Source organism: Argopecten irradians, chromosome 3, assembly GCF_041381155.1.
Source record: "Argopecten irradians isolate NY chromosome 3, Ai_NY, whole genome shotgun sequence".
Taxonomy (NCBI): Eukaryota; Metazoa; Mollusca; class Bivalvia; order Pectinida; family Pectinidae; genus Argopecten; species Argopecten irradians.
The window spans coordinates 53,458,669-53,482,008 of NC_091136.1; the positions used below are offsets into that span (position 1 = coordinate 53,458,669).

At 37.2% G+C, this 23,340-nt stretch overlaps 2 protein-coding genes across 4 annotated transcripts; both read left to right on the forward strand.

Annotated features, from left to right (window-relative positions):
• The first annotated feature begins 1,511 nt into the window (after positions 1–1,511).
• On the forward strand, positions 1,512–3,953 carry LOC138319048 (activating transcription factor of chaperone-like). The gene is made up of 3 exons (XM_069261934.1): positions 1,512–1,999; positions 2,416–2,517; positions 2,826–3,953. Exons 1-3 carry the CDS (start codon positions 1,700–1,702, stop codon positions 3,069–3,071), a joined length of 648 nt encoding a protein of 215 aa, XP_069118035.1. The 5' UTR covers positions 1,512–1,699; the 3' UTR covers positions 3,072–3,953.
• Positions 3,954–9,529: 5,576 nt separating this feature from the next.
• Positions 9,530–20,727, forward strand: LOC138319049 (uncharacterized). 3 transcript variants are annotated; one of them, XM_069261937.1, is made up of 4 exons: positions 9,530–9,665; positions 15,226–15,420; positions 16,469–16,576; positions 17,064–20,727. In XM_069261937.1, exons 1-4 carry the CDS (start codon positions 9,603–9,605, stop codon positions 17,841–17,843), a joined length of 1,146 nt encoding a protein of 381 aa, XP_069118038.1. In that variant the 5' UTR covers positions 9,530–9,602; the 3' UTR covers positions 17,844–20,727. The 3 variants fall into 3 exon arrangements, with proteins under 3 accessions (XP_069118038.1, XP_069118039.1, XP_069118037.1); XM_069261938.1 differs by lacking the exon at positions 9,530–9,665 and adding an exon at positions 10,519–11,176; XM_069261936.1 differs by lacking the exon at positions 9,530–9,665 and adding an exon at positions 11,740–12,386.
• The last annotated feature ends 2,613 nt before the right edge of the window (positions 20,728–23,340 follow it).

Below are 23,340 nucleotides of genomic sequence, written 5' to 3' on the forward strand. Positions count from 1 at the left end.
ACTTAACAGCAGGCACAGCATCTCGCCATCAGTTTTGCTAAGGCCACGTCAGTACTCCGGCGTTCTGATGAAATCTTAGCGAAGCATGGCCGAAAGTGCTATAGGACTATGTAATCTGTCGTACAAACCTATATACTTTGTACATACCCCTGGGCAGTGGTCTGGACCCGTCTTTGTGACCTGTCTGGTGTTAGATTAATATAAAACTTACCGTAAGACAAGTATTTTATTTCGTGCTGCATAATTTCGTTGAATGTCTGCATCGACCGATTTGAGTACAACATCGATTTTTCACAGATTATGTTTTTCAAAGTTTTAGTTTTCGATAATAAAAGATATTAAATGTTGATTTCGTATTAAATCAAAAACATTTTGCCAATCAGTGTGGAATAATTAAAGAACAATTCGGCTTCGAGTAAGATAAAATCATGACGTAAATGTCAGACCAATAATACGCCCTTTAAACATTTAAATAGACTTACTGTCACATAATATCGTTAGATATTGTCTCTGGTGATTTGTAAACTGACGTATATTCTACGTAAATAAACTTTCCATGAGACCTAAATACCACACACAATAGGCTTATTTTCTTTCTAAATATTTCATAATCCTTCACCGCCTCTGGTTACCCAAATATCTTACTCTCTCAACCGTGAACCAAGCGAATCGAATCAAAATTGCCTGAAGTTCTTGATTATCATTATCATAAAAGGACATTTTCTGCAACACGTCTTTGATTTATCACAATTTCATCCCCATACACATCTACATATACAATTACAGTATTGATTAATTGTCTACAATATTGCACTGGTGATACTAAATAGATAAATGCCAGTCTATTTCCAAATGCAAGTTAACCTAGAAATTATATACTTTTAAAATATATGCATTATCATGATAATACAGAAAGCAGTAATATATATATATATATATATATTATATATATATATATATACACGAATATATAATCGACATTAATATTTTATCATGTTATAAGTGTTCTGGTTAATTCGGTTACGCCGCGAGACGGATCATTAAGTATTAGAACATTCTGGAAATCTCCGTGGCCTTCCAGCTGTTATTTTTATATTGTCGATCTACGATCTATATTCTGACCAATCAGCATGCACTACGTTAGATGTAAAAATAACCACACTAGTGTAACTATCACGGGATATTTCGTCACCAACTAGCGATGTAGAGGGATATCCCAATCAAACGACCTTGACACTTTACAATTTTCTGATGCAATGTGTCTACGGAAGCTTGTGAGCATCACACTGCTGTCATACTATTCTCGATATTTACGTTAAATCTACATTATACTTTGGCGTTTTATGACGCTCTAGCCTACCAACACTTTGAATATTTATATTGTGTGTGCTAAGTTAGCCTTAAGGTGAAGGATTTCGTGTTAGGCGTTTGAGTTAAGTAATCATTATGAGTTTGACAGCCACGGGCCACCATAGATTTCGGATTCGCAGTCTGTATATAGCGCAGGTAACCTCGTTCGGCCTTCACTTCACGTTACGATCAGCTGAGAGAGAAACCTATTACCGTATCGATACTACGGCTTGCCTTTGCCTTACGAAATCAATCAAACGACGTTCTACGTTTTCAAAGTCAACTTATTCTAGATTAATACTTTTGTATTTCTGTGAGGATCTACTCGTCAGTATTCCTAGCAAAGAAAATGGTGCGCGTGTTTGTTCAGAAGGAATCTTGTAGTGGCTGTAGTGTCGAGCCGAAAGACGTCGGGGAAGGGGTTGTTTCCGGCCCCAGGGAAGTGATAAACCGAGAAAGGGCCGAGATGGCAGTGCAAGCTGTCACCCAGACGGATGGGGACACTTATTTTAACTTTAATAACTATAATAACTATCGATCTAGTGCGAGCTTTTCCCCGGATACGTCATCCCAGTCCTCATTTTGTGACTCCGAGAGTGATTCTCTGACGATTAACGAGGAAGCTACTGCTAATAGCGAGGAGGTTATGGTAAGTTAATAAGGAGTAGTTTTTAATATTATATTGGGTTGTGATGTGCTGTCCATTATATCCCTTGCTATTGTATTTAACTATTGATGTAACGAAGCTATGTATTGCACCATTTTACGCAGTTTAGGTATGGGTTAGGCGTTTGGATATCGACAACTCTCAGCATATTAGTGTATATCAATGGTAAATATAAAAAATAACTCTTATATAATGCAATAAAAAGCAGCACTTGGTGACTATATTTTTCTTTTCTGTTTTTATTGGGAATTTGCGGTGCGAACATTTACGTACATTTATAAGCAAATAGAAAGTACAGTACTAGCTGTAGTACGTGACGATTGTCACATTTTGGTTGCAATGGTTTTTAGCTGTGTGACAGCTATTTTACGATTGAATATGTGTATTTGCTTTTGCAGACCAAAGAGGAGAAAAGGAAGATGAGAAGAAGAGAAAGAAACAAGAAATCCGCACAGGCATACAGAGAGCGTCGCAGGCAACAATCGGGATCTCAAATCAAGGTGAGGTATCTTACTAAAGGACTTTGTTATTGATGATGTATTTAGTAAGAAAAGAATTAATTTGATGATAAAGTTAAATTGCTATGAAATTACCAATATCTTTTTAAAAACAAAAGAAAGCGGTACATATATTATTTTGATTGTCATATACACGTGTATGCTTAATAATTGAATTATGTTGTTTTAAAATACAGAAATTGAGCAACAAAAATCGTGGGTTTTGGGTAAAGAAACTATTGTGTATTGTCTATGAAGGTTTCATTACTTTATAAGTAAAGTCTAATATCATTTTTTTTCTTTACCCATAGACTCTTGAGACACTTGAAGGAAAAAACCAGGAACTCTTGCAGAAAGTACAACGCTTGGAGGAAGAGAAAAAGTTTATTGAGGAGCTTCTGAAGAACAAGATTAAGATTCCCTGGCATGTGCATTGGGCCTTACCCCCTACATGGCATCAGCCCACAACAACACCCCCTCCCACATCTACAGGGATGATGGCCGTCGCCATGGGCGCCCCAATGTCCATGGGTAACGAGGTCACATGTGCTTCGTGATGCGCACGCAGTAAAAACCAGGAATTTTACTGCCGCTCACTGCATACTAAAAAAGAATTGCGCTTGCGCAGTATCCACGGAGACTGACTTAGGCGTCATATTCTGCGAGTCGAATGTGCTGGCCCGGGCTTGAATTCGCAAGTTTCCAAAATGGGCTTTATGATTTGACTTTTGTTCAAATCTCAGCCATTCTGACGTATGACAATTTAGTTCTAGTCTCATTAAAGCCATCAACATGTCATTTGGGTCTTAGGAACGTGATCCAGCAGATTAGCCATGCTACGCTGTGGTGCAGATTTCAATTTGATCTCTTGTTCCTCTTGGACTTATATATGACCTGCTCTGGTTTCAATTTGGACTGTAAGTGTCATTTCCGGTTCCGGTTGGACTAGACCATTCCTTGTTCCGTTTAGACTGTCTATGGTTCTAAGGTGTTCTTCCACTTTGACTGCAGACTACATCTGCGATCTTTTGTTCCAATGGTTCACTAAAGTGAAGAGAAGAACTGTTCCTATGCTGACCATTAAAACAACTGTCATCATCTTTTTGTCATTATAGAGTAACAAAACACTCCATCAAACTATTTTGATTTTGTAAAACATCAAATCGTATCTTTTATTTGAAAATCAAAATGTTTATGATGTAAAATACTCGGTAAACAAAAGTAGATTGCGATATAGCCCACATGTTTTGTACATATTTACACGGATGTTATGGGAGTTCCCATGCCTCTGTTATTGTTGATGTTTTATATATATGACTTTGTGAGCGGCAGACTGAGAAGACAGACGCTGATATTTTCAGTAGTCGTCACTTATCATTATAAAAAAATGATAATACATGTGATGTTATTAGAAATATTAAATTTTGTATCGTATTTAATTTCGTGTCCATTCTTTGTTTCCTGTATGCTGTCTGGATAATTTTCTGATGTAAGTCATATCTCATATACTATGAAAGTGGAAGTCTTGTTTCAGAGGGCGGCCATTGAAGAGCAACTTTTAATCTTGTCAATAAGGTTATGATGGATAGTAATGATTGAGCATGAAGCCACCTTAGAGTCGGCATATTATGTGCTATTCAAAATCAACTTGCATGCAGAGGTGAAAAGGCACGAGGTGAAAATTAGACTTACATTCTTCAAGTTCCCACTTAATTTAATTTTTATATGTTGCGCTCATTTCCATTGGTTAAAAGGTTTGAAGTTATTTTTGCATAGCGCTGAGTTTATATCTTCCTACTATTATTCTCAGTATCGTTTGACTCTGAAATCTTTTCATAGATGCTTATCTTCGCGTCTATGAAGAAAATGTCCTTACGTTTTCTGTCTATGCCTTCTTGATCCCAAAAGAGTTTGAGAATAAAGAAAAGAACTACATTGCAATGATGTTATTGTATTCTGTACAACAATGATATCCGTCCTATATTACAATAATCGTTGCCCTGTATAATAATCATCGCCGTCCTGTATAATAGTCATCGCTGTCCTGTATAATAGTCATCGCCGTCCTATTTTACAATCATCGCCGTCCTGTATAACAATAATATCCGTCCTATATAACAATCATCGCCGTCGTGTACAATAGTCATCGCCGTCCTGTATAATAGTCATCGCCGTCCTGTATAACAACCATAGCCGTCCTGTATAACAATCATCGCCCTCCTGTATATAACAATCATCGCCGTCCTGTATAACAAACATCACCCTCCTGTATAACAATCATCACCGTCCTGTATAACAATCATCGCCGTCCTGTATAACAACCATCGCCGTCCTATATAACAATCATCGCCGTCCTATTTTATAATCATCGCCGTCTCGTATAACAATCATCGCCATCCTATTTTATAATCATCGCCGTCCTACTTTATAATCATCGCCGTCATGTACAACCACCATCGCCGTCCTATATAACAATCATCGCCGTTCTGTATAACAATCATCGCCGTCCTATTTTATAATCATCGCCGTCATCTATAACAACCATCGCCGTCCTACATAATGTATATAACATTCATCGCCATCCTATATCACAATCATCGTCGGCCTGTATAACAATCATCGCCGTCCTGTATAACAACCATCAACGTCCTGTATATAACAATCATCACTGTCCTGTATAACAATCATCGCCGTCCTGTATAACAAACATCGCCCTCCTGTACAACAATCATCGTCGTCCTGTATAACAATCATCGCCGTCCTATTGTATAATCATCACCGTCATCTATAACAACCATCGCCGTCCTACATAATGTATATAACATTCATCGCCATCCTATATCACAATCATCGCCGACCTGTATAACAATCATCGCCGTCCTGTATAACAACCATCAACGTCCTGTATATAACAATCATCACTGTCCTGTATAACAATCATCGCCGTCCTGTATAACAAACATCGCCCTCCTGTACAACAATCATCGCCGTCCTGTATAACAATCAACGCCGTCCTATTTTATAATCATCGCCGTCATCTATAACAACCATCGCCGTCCTACATAATGTATATAACATTCATCGCCATCCTATATCACAATCATCACCGGCCTGTATAACAATCATCGCCGTCCTGTATAACAACCATCAACGTCCTGTATATAACAATCATCACTGTCCTGTATAACAATCATCGCCGTCCTGTATAACAAACATCGCCCCCCTGTACAACAATCATCGCCGTCCTGTAAAACAATCATCGCCGTCCTATTTTATAATCATCGCCGTCATCTATAACAACCATCGCCGTCCTGTATAACAACCATAGCCGTCCTGTATAACAATCATCGCCCTCCTGTATATAACAATCATCGCCGTCCTGTATAACAAACATCACCCTCCTGTATAACAATCATCACCGTCCTGTATAACAATCATCGCCGTCCTGTATAACAACCATCGCCGTCCTATATAACAATCATCGCCGTCCTATTTTATAATCATCGCCGTCTCGTATAACAATCATCGCCATCCTATTTTATAATCATCGCCGTCCTACTTTATAATCATCGCCGTCATGTACAACCACCATCGCCGTCCTATATAACAATCATCGCCGTTCTGTATAACAATCATCGCCGTCCTATTTTATAATCATCGCCGTCATCTATAACAACCATCGCCGTCCTACATAATGTATATAACATTCATCGCCATCCTATATCACAATCATCGTCGGCCTGTATAACAATCATCGCCGTCCTGTATAACAACCATCAACGTCCTGTATATAACAATCATCACTGTCCTGTATAACAATCATCGCCGTCCTGTATAACAAACATCGCCCTCCTGTACAACAATCATCGTCGTCCTGTATAACAATCATCGCCGTCCTATTGTATAATCATCACCGTCATCTATAACAACCATCGCCGTCCTACATAATGTATATAACATTCATCGCCATCCTATATCACAATCATCGCCGACCTGTATAACAATCATCGCCGTCCTGTATAACAACCATCAACGTCCTGTATATAACAATCATCACTGTCCTGTATAACAATCATCGCCGTCCTGTATAACAAACATCGCCCTCCTGTACAACAATCATCGCCGTCCTGTATAACAATCAACGCCGTCCTATTTTATAATCATCGCCGTCATCTATAACAACCATCGCCGTCCTACATAATGTATATAACATTCATCGCCATCCTATATCACAATCATCACCGGCCTGTATAACAATCATCGCCGTCCTGTATAACAACCATCAACGTCCTGTATATAACAATCATCACTGTCCTGTATAGCAATCATCGCCGTCCTGTATAACAAACATCGCCCCCCTGTACAACAATCATCGCCGTCCTGTAAAACAATCATCGCCGTCCTATTTTATAATCATCGCCGTCATCTATAACAACCATCGCCGTCCTGTATAACAATCATCGCCATCCTGTATAACAACCATCGCCGTCCTGTATAATCATCGCCGTCCTGTATAACAATCATCGCCGTCCTGTATAATCATCGCCGTCCTGTATAACAATCATCGCCGTCCTGTATAACAATCATCGCCGTCCTGTATAACAATCATCGCCGTCCTTTATAACAAACATCGCCCTCCTATATAACAATCATCGCCGTCCTGTATAACAATCATCGCCGTCCTGTTTAACAATCATCGCCCTCCTGTATAACAATCATCGCCCTCCTGTATATAACAATTATCGCCGTCCTGTATAACAAACATCACCCTCCTGTATAACAATCATCGCCGTCCTGTATAACAATCATCGCCGTCCTATTTTACAATCATCGCCGTCCTGTATATAACAATCATCGCCGTCCTATTTTATAAGCATCGCCGTCTCGTATAACAATCGTCGCCATCCTATATCACAATCATCGCCGTCCTATTTTATAATCATCGCCGTCATGTATAACCACCATCGCCGTCCTATATAACAATCATCGCCGTCCTGTATAACAATCATCGCCGTCCTATTTTATAATCATCGCCGTCATCTATAACAACCATCGCCGTCCTACATAATGTATATAACATGCATCGCCATCCTATATCACAATCATCGCCGGCCTGTATAACAATCATCGCCGTCCTGTATAACAACCATCAACGTCCTGTATATAACAATCATCACTGTTCTGTATAACAATCATCACCGTCCTGTATAACACACATCGCCCTCCTGTACAACAATCATCGCCGTCCTGTATAACAATCATCGCCGTCCTTTATAACAAACACCGCCGTCTTGTATACCAATCATCGCCGTCCTGTATAACAATCATCGCCATCCTGTATAACAACCATCGCCGTCCTGTATAACAATCATCGCCGTCCTGTATAACAAACATCGCCGTCCTGTATAACAATCATCGCCCTCCTGTATAACAATCATCACCGTCCTATATAACAATCATCGCCGTCCTATATAACAATCATCGCCGTTCTATTTTATAATCATCGCCGTCATGTATAACAAACATCGCTGTCATACATAATGTATATAACATTCATCGCCATCCTATATCACAATCATCGCCGTCCTGTAAAACAACCATCGCCGTCCTGTATAACAATCATCGCCGTCCTGTATAACAATCATCGCCGTCCTGTATAACAACCATCGCCGTCCTGTATAACAATCATCGCCGTCCTGTATAACAACCATCGCCCTCCTGTATAACAATCATCGCCGTCCTGTATAACAATCATCGCCGTCCTATATAACAATCACCGCCGCCCTTTATAACAACCATCGCCGTCCTGTATAACAACCATCGCCGTCCTCTATAACAATCATCGCCGTCCTATTTTATAATCATCGCCGTCATGTATAACCACCATCGCCGTCCTATATAACAATCATCGCCGTCCTGTATAACAAACATCGCCGTCCTATTTTATAATCATCGCCGTCATCTATAACAACCATCGCCGTCCTACATAATGTATATAACAACCATCGCCGTCCTGTATAATAACCATCAACGTCCTGTATATAACAATCATCACTGTCCTGTATAACAATCATCGCCGTCCTGTATAACACACACCGCCCTCCTGTACAACAATCATCGCCGTCCTTTATAACAATCATCGCCGTCCTTTATAACAAACACCGCCGTCTTGTATACCAATCATCGCCGTCCTGTATAACAATCATCGCCATCCTGTATAACAATCATCGCCGTCCTGTATAACAATCATCGCCCTCCTGTATAACAATCATCGCCGTCCTGTATAACAATCATCGCCGTCCTGTATAACAAACACCGCCGTCCTGTATAACAATCATCGCCGTCCTGTATAACAAACACCGCCGTCCTGTATAACAATCATCGCCCTCCTGTATAACAATCATCGCCGTCCTATATAACAATCATCGCCGTCCTATATAACAATCATCGCCGTTCAATTTTATAATCATCGCCGTCATGTATAACAAACATCGCCGTCCTACATAATGTATATAACATTCATCGCCATCCTATATCACAATCATCGCCGTCCTGTATAACAACCATCGCCCGCCTGTATAACAATCATCGCCGTCCTGTATAACGATCATCGCCGTCCTGTATTGCAATCATCGCCCTCCTGTATAACAATCATCGCCGTCCTTTATAACAATCATCGCCATTCTGTATAAAAATCATCAAGGTCCTGTATAACAAACATCGCTCTCCTGTATAACAATCATCGCCGTCCTATGTAACAATCATCGCCGTCCTGTATAACAATCATCGCCGTCCTATATAACAATCATCGCCGTCCTGTATAACAGTCATCACCGTTATGTGTTATGACAATCATCGTTTTGTTATAAATATATAGACCTATATCAAGTATATTTTAAAACTAACTGAGGTAATTTGAATATTCTCGAATCCTCTTGAAAGTTCGATGATGTAATTTCTACGTTCGTTGCACGAGACACAATTTCTATACATATCACATACGTGCGCCCTAAGTACATGTGTTATGGACACGCTTCACATTTGTGTTGCACGAATTCACAGCCACTCGACTACCGTAGACAGTAGTAATGCAGTATTTTAGGAAAATCTCAAGAAGCGTGCTTGCCATTGCGTCCAAAAGCTTGCGTAAGGTAATAAACTATTTCGGCACTATTGTTGTGTAGCTAGTTTTGCTAATTAGATTACTATCGGATGTTTCACATGTTGCAACATTTTGCATGATGTAGACAATATAAAGTATGCAACAAACATCAGAAATATATGTAAAAAATAGGGTTATTACATGCTTGTGGTGTAGCTTAGTTACATATAAATGTTCAGAAGTGTTTAATTATTTCCGTCGTCCGTGTCTACACAACTTGTATTTCTACACTGGTCACCCGACACAAGTTTATTTTCTCCTCCTATTTTAGAAAAAATACATTTTAAAACTGTATATTGCATGTATAGTATATAGCTATAAGTGAAGATGTAATGCGCGTGCTCAATAAATATGGAGTAATTGTGTGTATGGCCTAAGCTACTAACAATCTAAGTGTAATTTCTGGTATCAACCCTCTCGGTCAATATGGGAAGGGAAACAACTCTTATAAACTGTATTAAATTAATAAATACATGTACACGTACCCGTAAAAAGTATCTATATTTTGTTTGGTTTGGTGGGTGTTTAACCAGGTCAAGAAAACCTCATATTCCTAATAACGTTGAAAGTAAAAAATGCAAACTTACATGTGATAACTATTTTTTGGATAAACGAAAAATAGGAAAAAAGCAAATTTATGTACGCTAATGTATCTGATTACGTTTTGGGACAATTGACGATTCTTCAAAATGTGTGTTTTTTTTCTACAAACTGCTTTTGATATTTTGTGTATATTTTTATTCCCTCAATTTCAGAACCTAATAAACAAGATTAACGGGATATATATATATAAATCACCTGTATGTGGCCCCACTGTAAATACCACATACACACATGTACTTCCGTGTTTTGTTTTTCAGAAAATAAGCTATTTGGTAAAAATAACAATATTTTTTCCATGTTAATGCTTTAGCTGATGATTTGGTACGACATAGACGTATATATAATCATGTGAGCAGTTAAAGTGATTAATCTTAGTACGTTGTTTATAAATACAAACTAGGGCATCACTGTACAATGATATAGGGAATTTGAAGTAAAGGGGTACCCGAAAGGATAACTATTCAAAGGTTATGCTATTAATTTCCTTTAATTTGGATATGTGGAATATTTTAAATATGTTTACTGAATATTTGATTATTTCTGACATATGACTGCATCTATAAAGGTATTTAATTATACGAGTTTGAGCTAGATAAGCAGCATCAAATACTTACTATTTATACATACGTATTTTGCTGACCTCAATAATTTTTGTTTCGGAAAGTACCTGTTACTAAATTTAGACCACATAGTCTTATTTATATGCGGCTGACGTCATTTTCGATGACATGGAGGTAGAAGAGTTACGTCCCCTTCCAAGACAAGTCCTAACATGTCTAGTCCATCTCTACTGAACAAAAGGAACATACTTTAAACCACCTCGCTGGGATTTTAAATGTGCACGGCTGGATTTTCTTTCGTAGTTTCATTTTATCTTGGATATTCTAGTCAGGCAGGGTAAGTAAAAATTGCTGTCATTTCGTATTAATGTAACTTTTCAGCAAAAATGCAGACGATATAAAACTTTGTAAAGTTATAGCCAACGGTAGCCTTCGGTTCGTACAGTCCTACCTGTAACATTAGCGTTTTATAATAAGATGCTGTGATTATTAACCACTTAATTATGTAATGTATGCTGATGACACGATATCAAATTGGTTGCATGGTTTGATTCTATAAGATATATGTTCATGTTGTAAATTATTATAATGTGTTGTGCTATGACTGTGGAATTTGAGTGGGAGGGGTAGCTATGGGGCTCGATCTGTCACCAGCCATTATTTCACAATAGTCAGCACATTTTTTTATCAAACATCTTAACTCTCGCTTTGCACACTCGGTAGCAAAATTAATAAAAACATGTAGTTGACATTCTTTTTTTTTTATTCATTTTCTTAATTAGTTGTAACACTTCTAATTAAAATTAAATATTAATGTTCCTTTTAACGATAATCGAGCTAATCCTTATTGCATGCATCACGATATAATAATATTTCAATAGAAGTATAGGAATTAAAGAAGATATATGATATTAGCCCTCTGTTTTATAATGTTACATATGTAGAAATGCTTATGTTTTGGACTGGTACACGTAAACACGTGGTTTACACGCTTGTGTATAGGCTATATACAGCTTATGTAGCGTTGCATCAGCATATTATTTAGCTTGAAAATTTCCATGTCAGTTAGAATGTCAAATATTCAACATCGATTAATACAATATGTAATCATTTTCCCTTGGAATTAAACTTAAGTGTAATTTTCGACTGGTTGGTATATTTGTAAGATAAAGCTTATGCGTGTATGTACTGTATATACCAACCGGGAATCCAAAATGGCTGCTGGGCGAACGTACATCATACGTTTGGGCCTATAGACTATAGATTTCATCATCGCCTTCCTGAAACATCTCAAAAACGAAAATGCATTTTTGATATAAAGAAATGTACATTAATTTATTTGCTCTAATAAATTATTGATATTATTACTTGGGTTTTTACCGTATATTTTACGAATTCTGTAGCTCCTAAAATTCTGTAACCCGATGGCTATTTATATATATGTATCTGAGATACAGGGGTCACCCTATAACCAGAAAGAAAGGTTTGACAAAATGGCGGAGTCAGAAAAAATCGGACTGATCACTTTCAAACAACAGATAACAGAAGTAAGAATTGTTGTTTATTTCAGAATGTTTTTCACATTTTGACCTTTTTGCTTATCTTATTATCAAACGATGCTGCAAACAAAAATTATCTTCCGAAATTATACGCAAGTTTCTACCGAGCATAATTTGTGTCCATCAACTATGATATGATACAAATCGTACAAAATAAATACATTTTATTTGCAAATTACATTTACAAATCAAATCTTATTTAGATAATCCAAAGTTGTAAACCCACTGATTAATGAAAAATCACGATGATTCAACATCAGAACCAAAACATTTCACTCAGAAATGTTGAAAGTTGCATAACGATGTTCTCGCGAATATTTACAATGTGAATTCTGTTGTTGTATTTCAATATTCACAAAAAAAAAAAATGAAATAAAAAAAAAAATTATAATTGTTAATAATAGCGGAAATCTGTAATTTGCGTTACCTATAAGAGTATTAATACCTTATATTGATATTGATGTGATTTTGTGATTTTGCTTTTATTCGACATCAGGATTCGAGACATTCCTTCAGACTTGGTGAAAGTTTCGTAACGATGTCTTAGAGATGAATTCTTGATTTTGTCGTCAACCCAATGTCATTGCACATAGCATTAATTCAGTGTTTTAAAAGTTTGAAAAATAGTATAATTTGCGGGAATTCGTTACCTGTAGTTGGTATTTAAATGACAACCAATGTGACTTATTTCTGACACAATTTTGATGGCGACTAATGACATTGAAAATGTTACTCATGGGGATACACTGATTTTTTTAACGCCATTCTTCATCAAATCCAAGTACAATAATTAGATGTTTCGTCAGCCATTCATTAAATGTTTCGTCAGCATCTGTTTTGGATAGACAGAAAAACATGTTGGTGCACGTTTGTGAGACGGAGCAGCTGCTCGGAAGAGCTTTCATTCACTTCCGAAATGATAACAATATAATGCCTACAGCCTAATGTTATTTTACTGTATTTGATTGGGGTTATACCTGATATTATTATAGTGATTTGGTAGTTATAACTTAATTTCACTTACTGGTATATAAAATGTTTCAGACTTTGTTAATAAATATTAATTGTAATTAATTAAACAATGTGCATTTATGCAAAACACATGCATAATTCCAAATGTATGCATGGCATGTTCGAATTGTAAACAAGGAAAGTGTATAACTTAAGTGTTATTTATTGTGTATTGTTTAAAGCAATACAATAACAATGTTTTTGATTTATCATATCTAAGATAATGTATGCATAACAAAGAAAGAAAAAATTATATGTTTGCATATTGGGGATAAAATTCATAATTATTTTAAGATTTGAAACAGATAGTTAAATGTCTATGCAAGGCTCCAGTCAAAAAGATATTTGTGAAAACAAATTAATCATATTTTTGGTGGATACGTTATTGAAGGAAAACCTTTTTATTAACATTAACACTATTTTATTGGTAAAATCGTTGCATGGTATTATGGCTGTGTCTTGTGAGTTTTACATTGAGCTTTTATGGCACGTTTTGTGGACAAGTGAAATATGAAATGAGGACTTTGCAAAATCTAACAATGCAAAATGTCCTCGGTAAATGTAAAATGTTATAGTTAACCATGGATTTTTAGTGCTGGGTTAATTTCGCTTTGAATTGAAAGTATCCTCTATAATTTAGTGAGAGCTGTTGAGCGTGAAAATGGGCAGAAAAGTTACTAAAACGTTATGTATTGACACTATCGTCCATTTAATTAATTTGAAATTTTGTTTTAAATGTTAGTAGATAAACAATATTATTGCGATATTTTGTTTACAGTTTTGATTACATTATCATTTCGTATAATAATATTTCTGTAGAAAAAATGGAATTCCAAATGACTTTGACAAGGTGTTGTTTGTAAAAGATTATTGTAGATTTATACATGGAACTACTGTAATATGAAATTGTATATTGTTGCAATGATGATAACGAGTTTATTGAAGAGTTTTCAGTGAATAAAATGTGCGATGAAATGACAAAAAATAAATGAAAAAAAAATATTAAAAAAAAAAAAAAATACAAAGGTTTTTGCAACACAATCGGTTCTACAAAATATAAATAGGCAATTTTACCCAGTATGTTGCTGTATTTAATATAACATTTTATCATCTATCCAGACGCCTGCGCATGAAATAAATTGTATAAGTAATTTCATTAGAAAGACAGCGTAGTTTTCTTTTTATTATTTTCTCCTTTGTAGAATTAAAAAAAAATGATTTTATAATTTCCAAAATTATTCATTTCCCGGTAGAAAGTGCAAGGCCATAGATGACTTATAAATCGTTGGAGCCTTCAACAAGTCTAGTCATGTTAGGTATTTTACATACGCTCCACCGCTCACAGTGAGTAGGCGTGGCACCATCCACTCAATCTAAAGGAGTTATCATCTCTATAAGAGTTACTCCCCCTCACATTTTTACCAATGAGCATTAACAGCGGTTTTATACAAACCATACATGTAACAACCAGAAAAGAAAGTTTTATGTTTTACAAAATAAAATGAATTGACATAAATCTTCAAATCATTATTTTTTTACCATATTATTTAAAAGGTAACAGAATCATATGATTTGGTACTGTAATTTGTGGAAATAGAAATCTCGTCTTTTTTTTTCTTTTTTTTCCCACTGACATGCTTCACATATAAATCTTAATATTTGTTTAAACTAATTTATGCGAAAAGATAATTATACTCGTCGTAAAAGATTCTGAAAAAAAATCATAATTGATTATAAGCAAACCAAAAATGAGTGGGTCCTGAAAAAATCATTTACTTTAGAAATGCAAGCCTAATATACATTGTTATTTGTGTAGATGGAGAGCGATCTGCCTTTATGGCCCGAAGAAAGAACAGATCTTAAATTAAGAATTGCCGAAACAGCAGCCAGGCGGTCAGGAGTAATAACGCCTTTACTTAAAGAGGAGTTGTGGACCAAAATACAACATTCCAGACTAGAACGTGGTCTAGAGGAACTGAAAGTAGAGATAAAGACACCAGTCACAATACCGGTACGTATATATACCCATAAATAACACTGTCAAACAACATAGAAAATAAATTTTATAAGTCTGGCAGATATGTAGTCAGTGTTCGCACCAAAGACATTTTAGACTTTAGAGTCAGTATTAGTATCATAGACAATATAGAGTCAGTATTAGTATCATAGACAATATAGAGTCAGTATTAGTACCATAGACAATATAGAGTCAGTATTAGTACCATATACAATATAGAGTCAGTATTAGTACCATAGACAATATATAGTCAGTATTAGTATCACAGACAATATATAGTCAGTATTAGTACCACAAAGACAATATAGAGTCAGTATTAGTACCATAGACAATATATAGTCAGTATTAGTATCACAGACAATATAGAGTCAGTATTAGTACCACAGACAATATAGAGTCAGTTTTAGTACCACAGACAATATAGAGTCAGTATTAGTATCATAGACAATATAGAGTCAGTATTAGTACCATAGACAATATAGAGTCAGTATTAGTACCATAGACAATATATAGTCAGTATTAGTATCACAGACAATATAGAGTCAGTATTAGTACCATAGACAATATATAGTCAGTATTAGTATCACAGACAATATAGAGTCAGTATTAGTACCACAGACAATATAGAGTCAGTTTTAGTACCATAGACAATATATAGTCAGTATTAGTATCACAGACAATATATAGTCACAAACAATATAGTCAGTATTAGTACCATAACAATATAGAGTCAGTATTAGTACCATAGACAATATATAGTCAGTATTAGTATCACAGACAATATAGAGTCAGTATTAGTACCACAGACAATATAGAGTCAGTATTGTACCACAGACAATATAGAGTCAGTATTAGTACCATAGACAATACAGAGTCAGTATTAGTACCACAGACAATAAAGAGTTAATTCAGTACCACAAACGATAGGATATCATATTAGAACTAGGGACTATAAACAGACGGAAATTAGAGTTAATACCGTGATGAATTGTGTCGTTTATTTATTATTTTAAGCATTTATATGTATTGATCAATGTTGTAGTTAACAAGTGAGGAACAAAACAAAGTCAAGCATAGAAGAGAGAAGAATCGCGAGGCAGCTGTTAGATGCCGCCAGAAACGTAAAAGTAAACAGATGGAACTGGAACAAGTAAGTTTCAAAACATAAAACATTTAATAGATTTATAGTGTACACAATAAATATACCATGTATACAACTCTACAGACATACAGTAAATACATCAACAAACACAGTTTATGTTCAAACATATCTTACGCCCACCATTGCTAGAATACCCAATGTATATTACACACCAACGCATGTCTAAAGTATGACAAACAATGAACCAATACTTACACTTAACTTGTTAGTCCAACTACAACATATAGCATACATCATACGTATGTCTATAACATATCACTATGCTAACAGCAGAATTTTAACAGTGCATCAAACAAATAAATGTACCTAAAATGAACGCATCCATCAAAATAAGCCGGTGTACATGCTGGATCTGTAACACACTTTCTGATTTCTATAGTTCAAATATTGGTGACTCTTTCATCATTTTCAATATTTCTTTACCAACTTAAACATTGAAAGTTTATCATATCACAGACTACTGGCTATTTTGTAGCTACTAGAAACAGAGACGGAAAGGAACAGAAGCCTGAAAGAACAGTATCAGACTCTGTTGGATGAGAAACAATGGCTGATGTCTGAACTAGGACTGATATCTACCTCACCTGCCACTGAAGATTCTGCTCGGCCCTGGATCCCTACCCCTATACAGGAACCTACACAGACCTGGACCCCAGCCCCTCATGGTGAGACAGACCAGGGGCGTTCACAGATCTTGACCCCTCCCCCTCATGGTGAGACAGACCAGGGGCGGACACAGATCTTGACCCCTCCCCCTCATGGTGAGACAGACCAGGGGCGTTCACAGATCTGGACACCTCCCCCTCATGGTGAGACAGACCAGGGGCGTTCACAGATCTTGACCCCTCCCCCTCATGGTGAGACAGACCAGGGGCGTTCACAGATCTGGACTCCTCCCCCTCACGGTGAGACAGACCAGGGGCGTTCACAGATCTGGACCCCTCCCCCTCATGGTGAGACAGACCAGGGACGTTCACAGATCTGGACCCCTCCCCCTCGGTCTGCTTATGTATGGACACCTGCTGCTGCTGAAGATGACACGTCACATTCCTGGACTCCTTCTCCTAAGGAGGAGTGTTCAGGAGTGTGGACTCCTCCCCCTCTCAAAGAGATAGACGTAGTCTGGACCTCCCCCCTGGACGAGGAGGCGTGCCCCCCACCACCGGAGTCCTTTATGTACTGGCCATCACATGATGAGCTACAGGTGGTACCAGGTGTGGCTGGGGAGGGGTGTTCTAATGATCCTTTCTGGTGACATTATTACACGAAAAACTCTAATCACGTACTGGGTATAATATAAACAACATGTAGGTAATTATGGTATGTAAGTGTAGACCTATACAGATGTCAGTAGAGTTCCTTAGGGTATCTTCGGGAAGTAAACTTTGAATCCTAACTGGTGTAGGACAGCATTGTAGGTGTTCCAAATAACTTTTTACAAATTTTAAAACATAATCGCGGAGATGTCATCTGTTAATTTGAAAAATGCAGTTTTCATTCTCAGAAAATACTGAAATGATCGACCTCAAATTTGTCGTCTTAGATTGAACATTTGTAGTTTGACCACTTGGTAACACACACTACCATTACTGTGTATCTGAGACGTTGGAAATTGTCGCCTCTAGGTACTTGCATATTACCGAGTTATCTACCCTTGCGGGTAGGTATTGGTTACGATGTAATGTGCAAAGAAGAAATAAGACTAATTGGAAAATCATGATTATTAGATGGTCATCGTCTTTATAAATTCTGTGGTTGATTTTACTACTAATCATTAAAGGATCGAACTCAATGTCCACGTGCTGTGTCCATTTACAGGAACTAGACTGAATAACGAAGTAGATCATGATGTATAATTAACTCTCTTGGATTTCGAATATAAAAATGTATAATCTTTCTTCCACATAAACGTATATACATTGTATACAGTTATAGTAAGAACGGAAATGGCCAGCTTATCATGTGACTGGGCGCTAATATCCCTCTGGACTCTAGTTTTGTTGTTGGCAATGACTAAGGTTGGAACAATTGCTCAATTAGCTATATGATTTTTAATTGAATTATAAATAGAAGTAATTTACAGAAATCTGATATAGTTTTATTATAGAGATTTTTACTTGGTGTGAACTTAAGAAAAAACATTTCACGGTTCAGAAATACGTAGTTAGATTCTAGTAATTGTTTTTTCTTAGAAGATGATCTTAGCAATGTGATTGCTGGTAGATTATTTTTGGTGATGAAAATGAAATTTTGATCACCACTAAAACAAAAAATATGCTCAATCTGTTTCTACTATACAATAGATTATATATGAAATGTTAATATGTTAAGTTTTAAACTACACAAGGAGGATAGTGGAGAATTATTGAAAGTTCAAACAATACCGGTAAGGTCTTCCTGAGGGACATTAATCGTGACATAGTTTGTCAACAATTCAGATATAAATTGGTGCAATTGTGTGTTCTCTTCACATTATGATTAAATCTTAGACTAGTCAATATTTCATGAGTTGTAAGAATAGTGATTTATTTTGCACAAGCGTATGAGAAATGAGAAATTGTGGTCCAAATGGATTGGTCCTGATGAGTTAGCCCCTGTAATTCTGGCAGTGGTGCCGAACCACGAAATGGAACCAAATCATATCCATGCATTTTGATATGTCTTTTTATAAAGATTCCATTTGTATTCATGTTTTAGAGTATCAGATATTTTGTTATACTCGCAGCTGTCATGGACCTTCAAATCCATTAAGACAGAAGAAACCTCTACTTTTCCATGTCATTAACATATCGTCGAATCTCCATTTACTGAATGCTAGGTGTAACATGAAAAGTTCACATTAAAATCAGGTAGACATTCTATCAAATCTAACGAGACAGTAAACATGATGTTGTTGTTTTGTGGAGAATTTATATAGTTCTGTGAAAATGTTTTATACATATGTACGTGATGCATGATTTATTTTGTCATGCATGAGTGCTAACTTGAAGCAGATCTAGAGTAAATGTAGATATGGTATCGTGCATGATTGAACATTATAAGCAGGTCAGAGCGTGACCCAATTGTACATGATGTAAGTAGTATGTAAATCCTCATTATCCATACCATATATTCTCATTTCATTATAATCGGCTGATTTTGATGTAGATTTTTCATAAAATGTTGGTGCTTGTCCTATTAGCGCCATAACGATATCATACACGTGACCCAATGTACGTCGACATGCCGTGCACGTGTAAGGTATATTTGTTGTAGATATGATTAATGTTGATTTCGTTGATATCATTTGTTTTGTTATGTTTTGTTTTAATGTATTGAGAAGAAAATACATTGTTTTTTGTTTAGGATCCACGAATTGTCAAAACAGCTGAGATTTTTATGTTGCTTGCTATGTCCACCCTACATTGTTGTAGACCAAAACTTTCATTAAGTAACCTCACTCATTCCAGAAGTTATCGTAAATTAAAGACTCGTTTTCTTACCTTCCAATCCTTCTCTATCAAACTTCTCATTCTACTCATTAGAGCAGTTTGTAGGTGTAGCTCATCCGATCACGAGGAAAGGTCGAGTCCAATCAGAAGGATAGATCTTTCCCAATCATGACGTAACAATATGGTGACGTTTCACCAGATCATCCAATCACCGTCAGCTGGAAACTCTGTTCGATTTCTTTTCACATTCCCTGCATTTGCCATCTTCAAGGACAAAAATTGTTTTATTTTGTTGTACTAGTCTCTTTTGTTTTTATAAAGATGTTTGTTTTGTGTGCTTGTGCAGTGTACTTGTTCTGATGCGCATGGGTACGCATAGCATGAATGAGATAGGGCATCACGTGGTCTAGGTATCACGTGACTCAACCACGTAGCTCACGTGGTCTTATTACAGTTGTGTGATGGAAAAGAGCGTTGTGCTGTTCCATAGATAATAAAAAAAATCTTTACTTTCGACGTATTTCGTATATGAATATTTTTTGTGAAAATGGCTATTTGTAAAGAGATGTTGTGAGCAGAATTAGTGGATTAAGTAAGATATTAATGTTTGTTTTCAAAACATGCCAGTGTTGTACAGTTAAATCTGTATAAAGATTTTTACATTTTTTATATTTGTTAATACGATGAATAAAATTACAAAACGTATAACGCTTTTGCTTTGGTTTTTATATTATAGCTGATGGCAAATTGACTATGGTCCATCGTCGTCTTCTAAAAAATCTAATTCAAGTTAAGAAAGTTAAGAAGGTAATGTTCAAGGTCAGATGAGCATTGTTGAGGTCAGTATACTGTAAACGTAAGTATTTTAGAGGTAATCCTATTTTAGCGCTTTTTGCATAGGAAATGATTATACTCTAAACTCAGGGGCGAAGCTAGAAACTACAATTACGCTTATGGCATTTTCCTTACTTAAAACAATGTCATAAAACTGTAACTGTGAATACGCGATCGTAAAATTGGCTGCCAATGGTTTTTGCGCTTAACTTTGATTGTGCCAAAATACGTACGTTTATAGTGTTATTCTTACATTAGAACATGTCTGTTGATTATGGAAATCATGGGGTTAAAGGTCACACTTGATCTCATTTTATTTGAAAGTAATATCTGTTAAATATGTGGACAGAATTACTCCGTAGCGTTCAATTATACGTATAATGGAAGCCCGACAAGAGGAATAAAGGTCAGACGTGTGGGTAAAGGTCAGACAAGGATAAAGGTAAGACATGTGGGTAAAGGTCAGACAAGGATGAAGGTCAGACATGTTGGTAAAGGTCAGACAAAGATAAAGGTCAGACATGTGGGTAAAGGTCAGACATGAATAAAGGTCCGACATGGAGGGTAAAGGTCAGACAAGGAGGGTATAGGTCAGACATGGAGGGTAGAGGTTAGATATTGAGGGTATAGGTCACACAAGGAGGGTATAGGTCAGACAAGGAGGGTATGGTTCAGACATGGAGAGTATAGGTCAGATATGAAGGGTATAGGTAAGACATGGAGTTTATAGGTCACACAAAAAGGATATAGGTCACACAATGAGGGTATAGGTCAGACATGGAGGGTATTGGTCAGACATGGAGAGTATAGGTCAGACATGGAGGGTAGAGGTCAGTCATGGAGAGTATAGGTCAGACATTGAGGGTATAGGTCACACAAAAAGGATAAAGATCACACACTGAAGGTATAGGACAGACATGAAGGGTATAGGACAGACATGGAGGGTATATGTCAGACATGGAGGGTATAGGACAGACATGGAGAGTATAGGTCAAACATGGAGGGTATAGGTCACACAAAAAGGATATAGGTCACACAATGAGGGTATAGGACAGACATGAAGGGTATAGGACAGACATGGAGGGTATATGTCAGACATGGAGGGTATAGGACAGACATGGAGAGTATAGGTCAAACATGGAGGGTATAGGTCACACAAAAAGGATATAGGTCACACAATGAGGGTATTGGTCAGACATGGAGGGTATAGGGCAGACATGGAGGGTACAGGTCAAACATGGAGGTATAGGACAGACATGGAGGGTATAGGACAGATATGAAGGGTATAGGACAGACATGAAGGGTATAGTACAGACATGAAGGGTATAGGACAGACATGGAGGGTATAGGTCAGACATGGAGGGTATAGGACAGACATGAAGAGTATAGGTCAGACATGGAGGATATTGGTCACACAATGAGGGTATTGGTCAGACATGGAGGGTATAGGGCAGACATGGAGGGTACAGGTCAAACATGGAGGGTATAGGACAGACATGAAGGGTATAGGACAGACATCGAGGGTATAGGTCAGACATTGAGGGTATAGGACAGACATGAAGGTATAGGTCAGACATGGAGGGTATAGGTCAGACATGGAGGGTATAGGTCAGACATGGAGGGTATAGGTCAGACATGGAGGGTATTGGTCAGACATGGAGGGTATAGGTCAGACATGGAGGGTATAGGTCAGACATGGAGGGTATAGTACAGACATGAAGGGTATAGGTCAGACATGAAGGGTATAGGTCAGACAATGAGGGTATTGGTCAGACATGGAGGGTATAGGACAGATATGAAGGGTATAGGACAGATATGAAGAGTATAGTACAGACATGAAGGGTATAGGACAGACATGAAGGGTATAGGTCAGACATGGAGGGTATAGGTCAGACATGAAGGGTATAGGTCAGACAATGAGGGTATTGGTCAGACATGGAGGGTATAGACAGATATGGAGGGTATAGGACAGATATGAAGGGTATAGTACAGACATGAAGGTATAGTACAGACATGGAGGGTATAGTACAGACATGAAGGGTATAGGTCAGACATCGAGGGTATAGGTCAGACATTGAGAGTATAGGTCAGACATGAATGGTATAGGTCACATATGAAGGGTATAGGACAGACATGAAGGTATAGTACAGACATGGAGGGTATAGGTCAGATATGGAGGTATAGGACAGACATGGAGGGTATAGGTCAGACATGAAGGGTATAGGACAGACATGGAGGGTATAGGTCAGATATGGAGGGTATAGGACAGACATGGAGGGTATAGGTCAGACATGAAGGGTATAGGTCAAACATGGAGGGTATAGGTCAAACATGGAGGTATAGGACAGATATGAAGGGTATAGGTCAGACATGGAGGGTATAGGGCAGACATGGAGGGTACTGGTCAAACATGGAGGTATAGGACAGACATGATGTGTATAGGACAGACATGAAGGGTATAGGACAGACATGAAAAGTATAGGTCAG

Excerpts from the sequence above, each read along its gene's own strand:
- LOC138319048 (XM_069261934.1), top strand. The coding sequence starts at position 1,700 with ATGGTGCGCGTGTTTGTTCAGAAGGAATCTTGTAGTGGCTGTAGTGTC. Across the intron at positions 2,000-2,415 it reads CTAATAGCGAGGAGGTTATG|ACCAAAGAGGAGAAAAGGAA; the intron begins GTAAGTTAATAA and ends TTGCTTTTGCAG. Across the intron at positions 2,518-2,825 it reads AATCGGGATCTCAAATCAAG|ACTCTTGAGACACTTGAAGG; the intron begins GTGAGGTATCTT and ends CTTTACCCATAG.
- LOC138319049 (XM_069261936.1), top strand. The coding sequence starts at position 12,264 with ATGGCTATTTATATATATGTATCTGAGATACAGGGGTCACCCTATAAC. Across the intron at positions 15,421-16,468 it reads AGACACCAGTCACAATACCG|TTAACAAGTGAGGAACAAAA; the intron begins GTACGTATATAT and ends TCAATGTTGTAG. Across the intron at positions 16,577-17,063 it reads AACAGATGGAACTGGAACAA|CTACTAGAAACAGAGACGGA; the intron begins GTAAGTTTCAAA and ends GCTATTTTGTAG.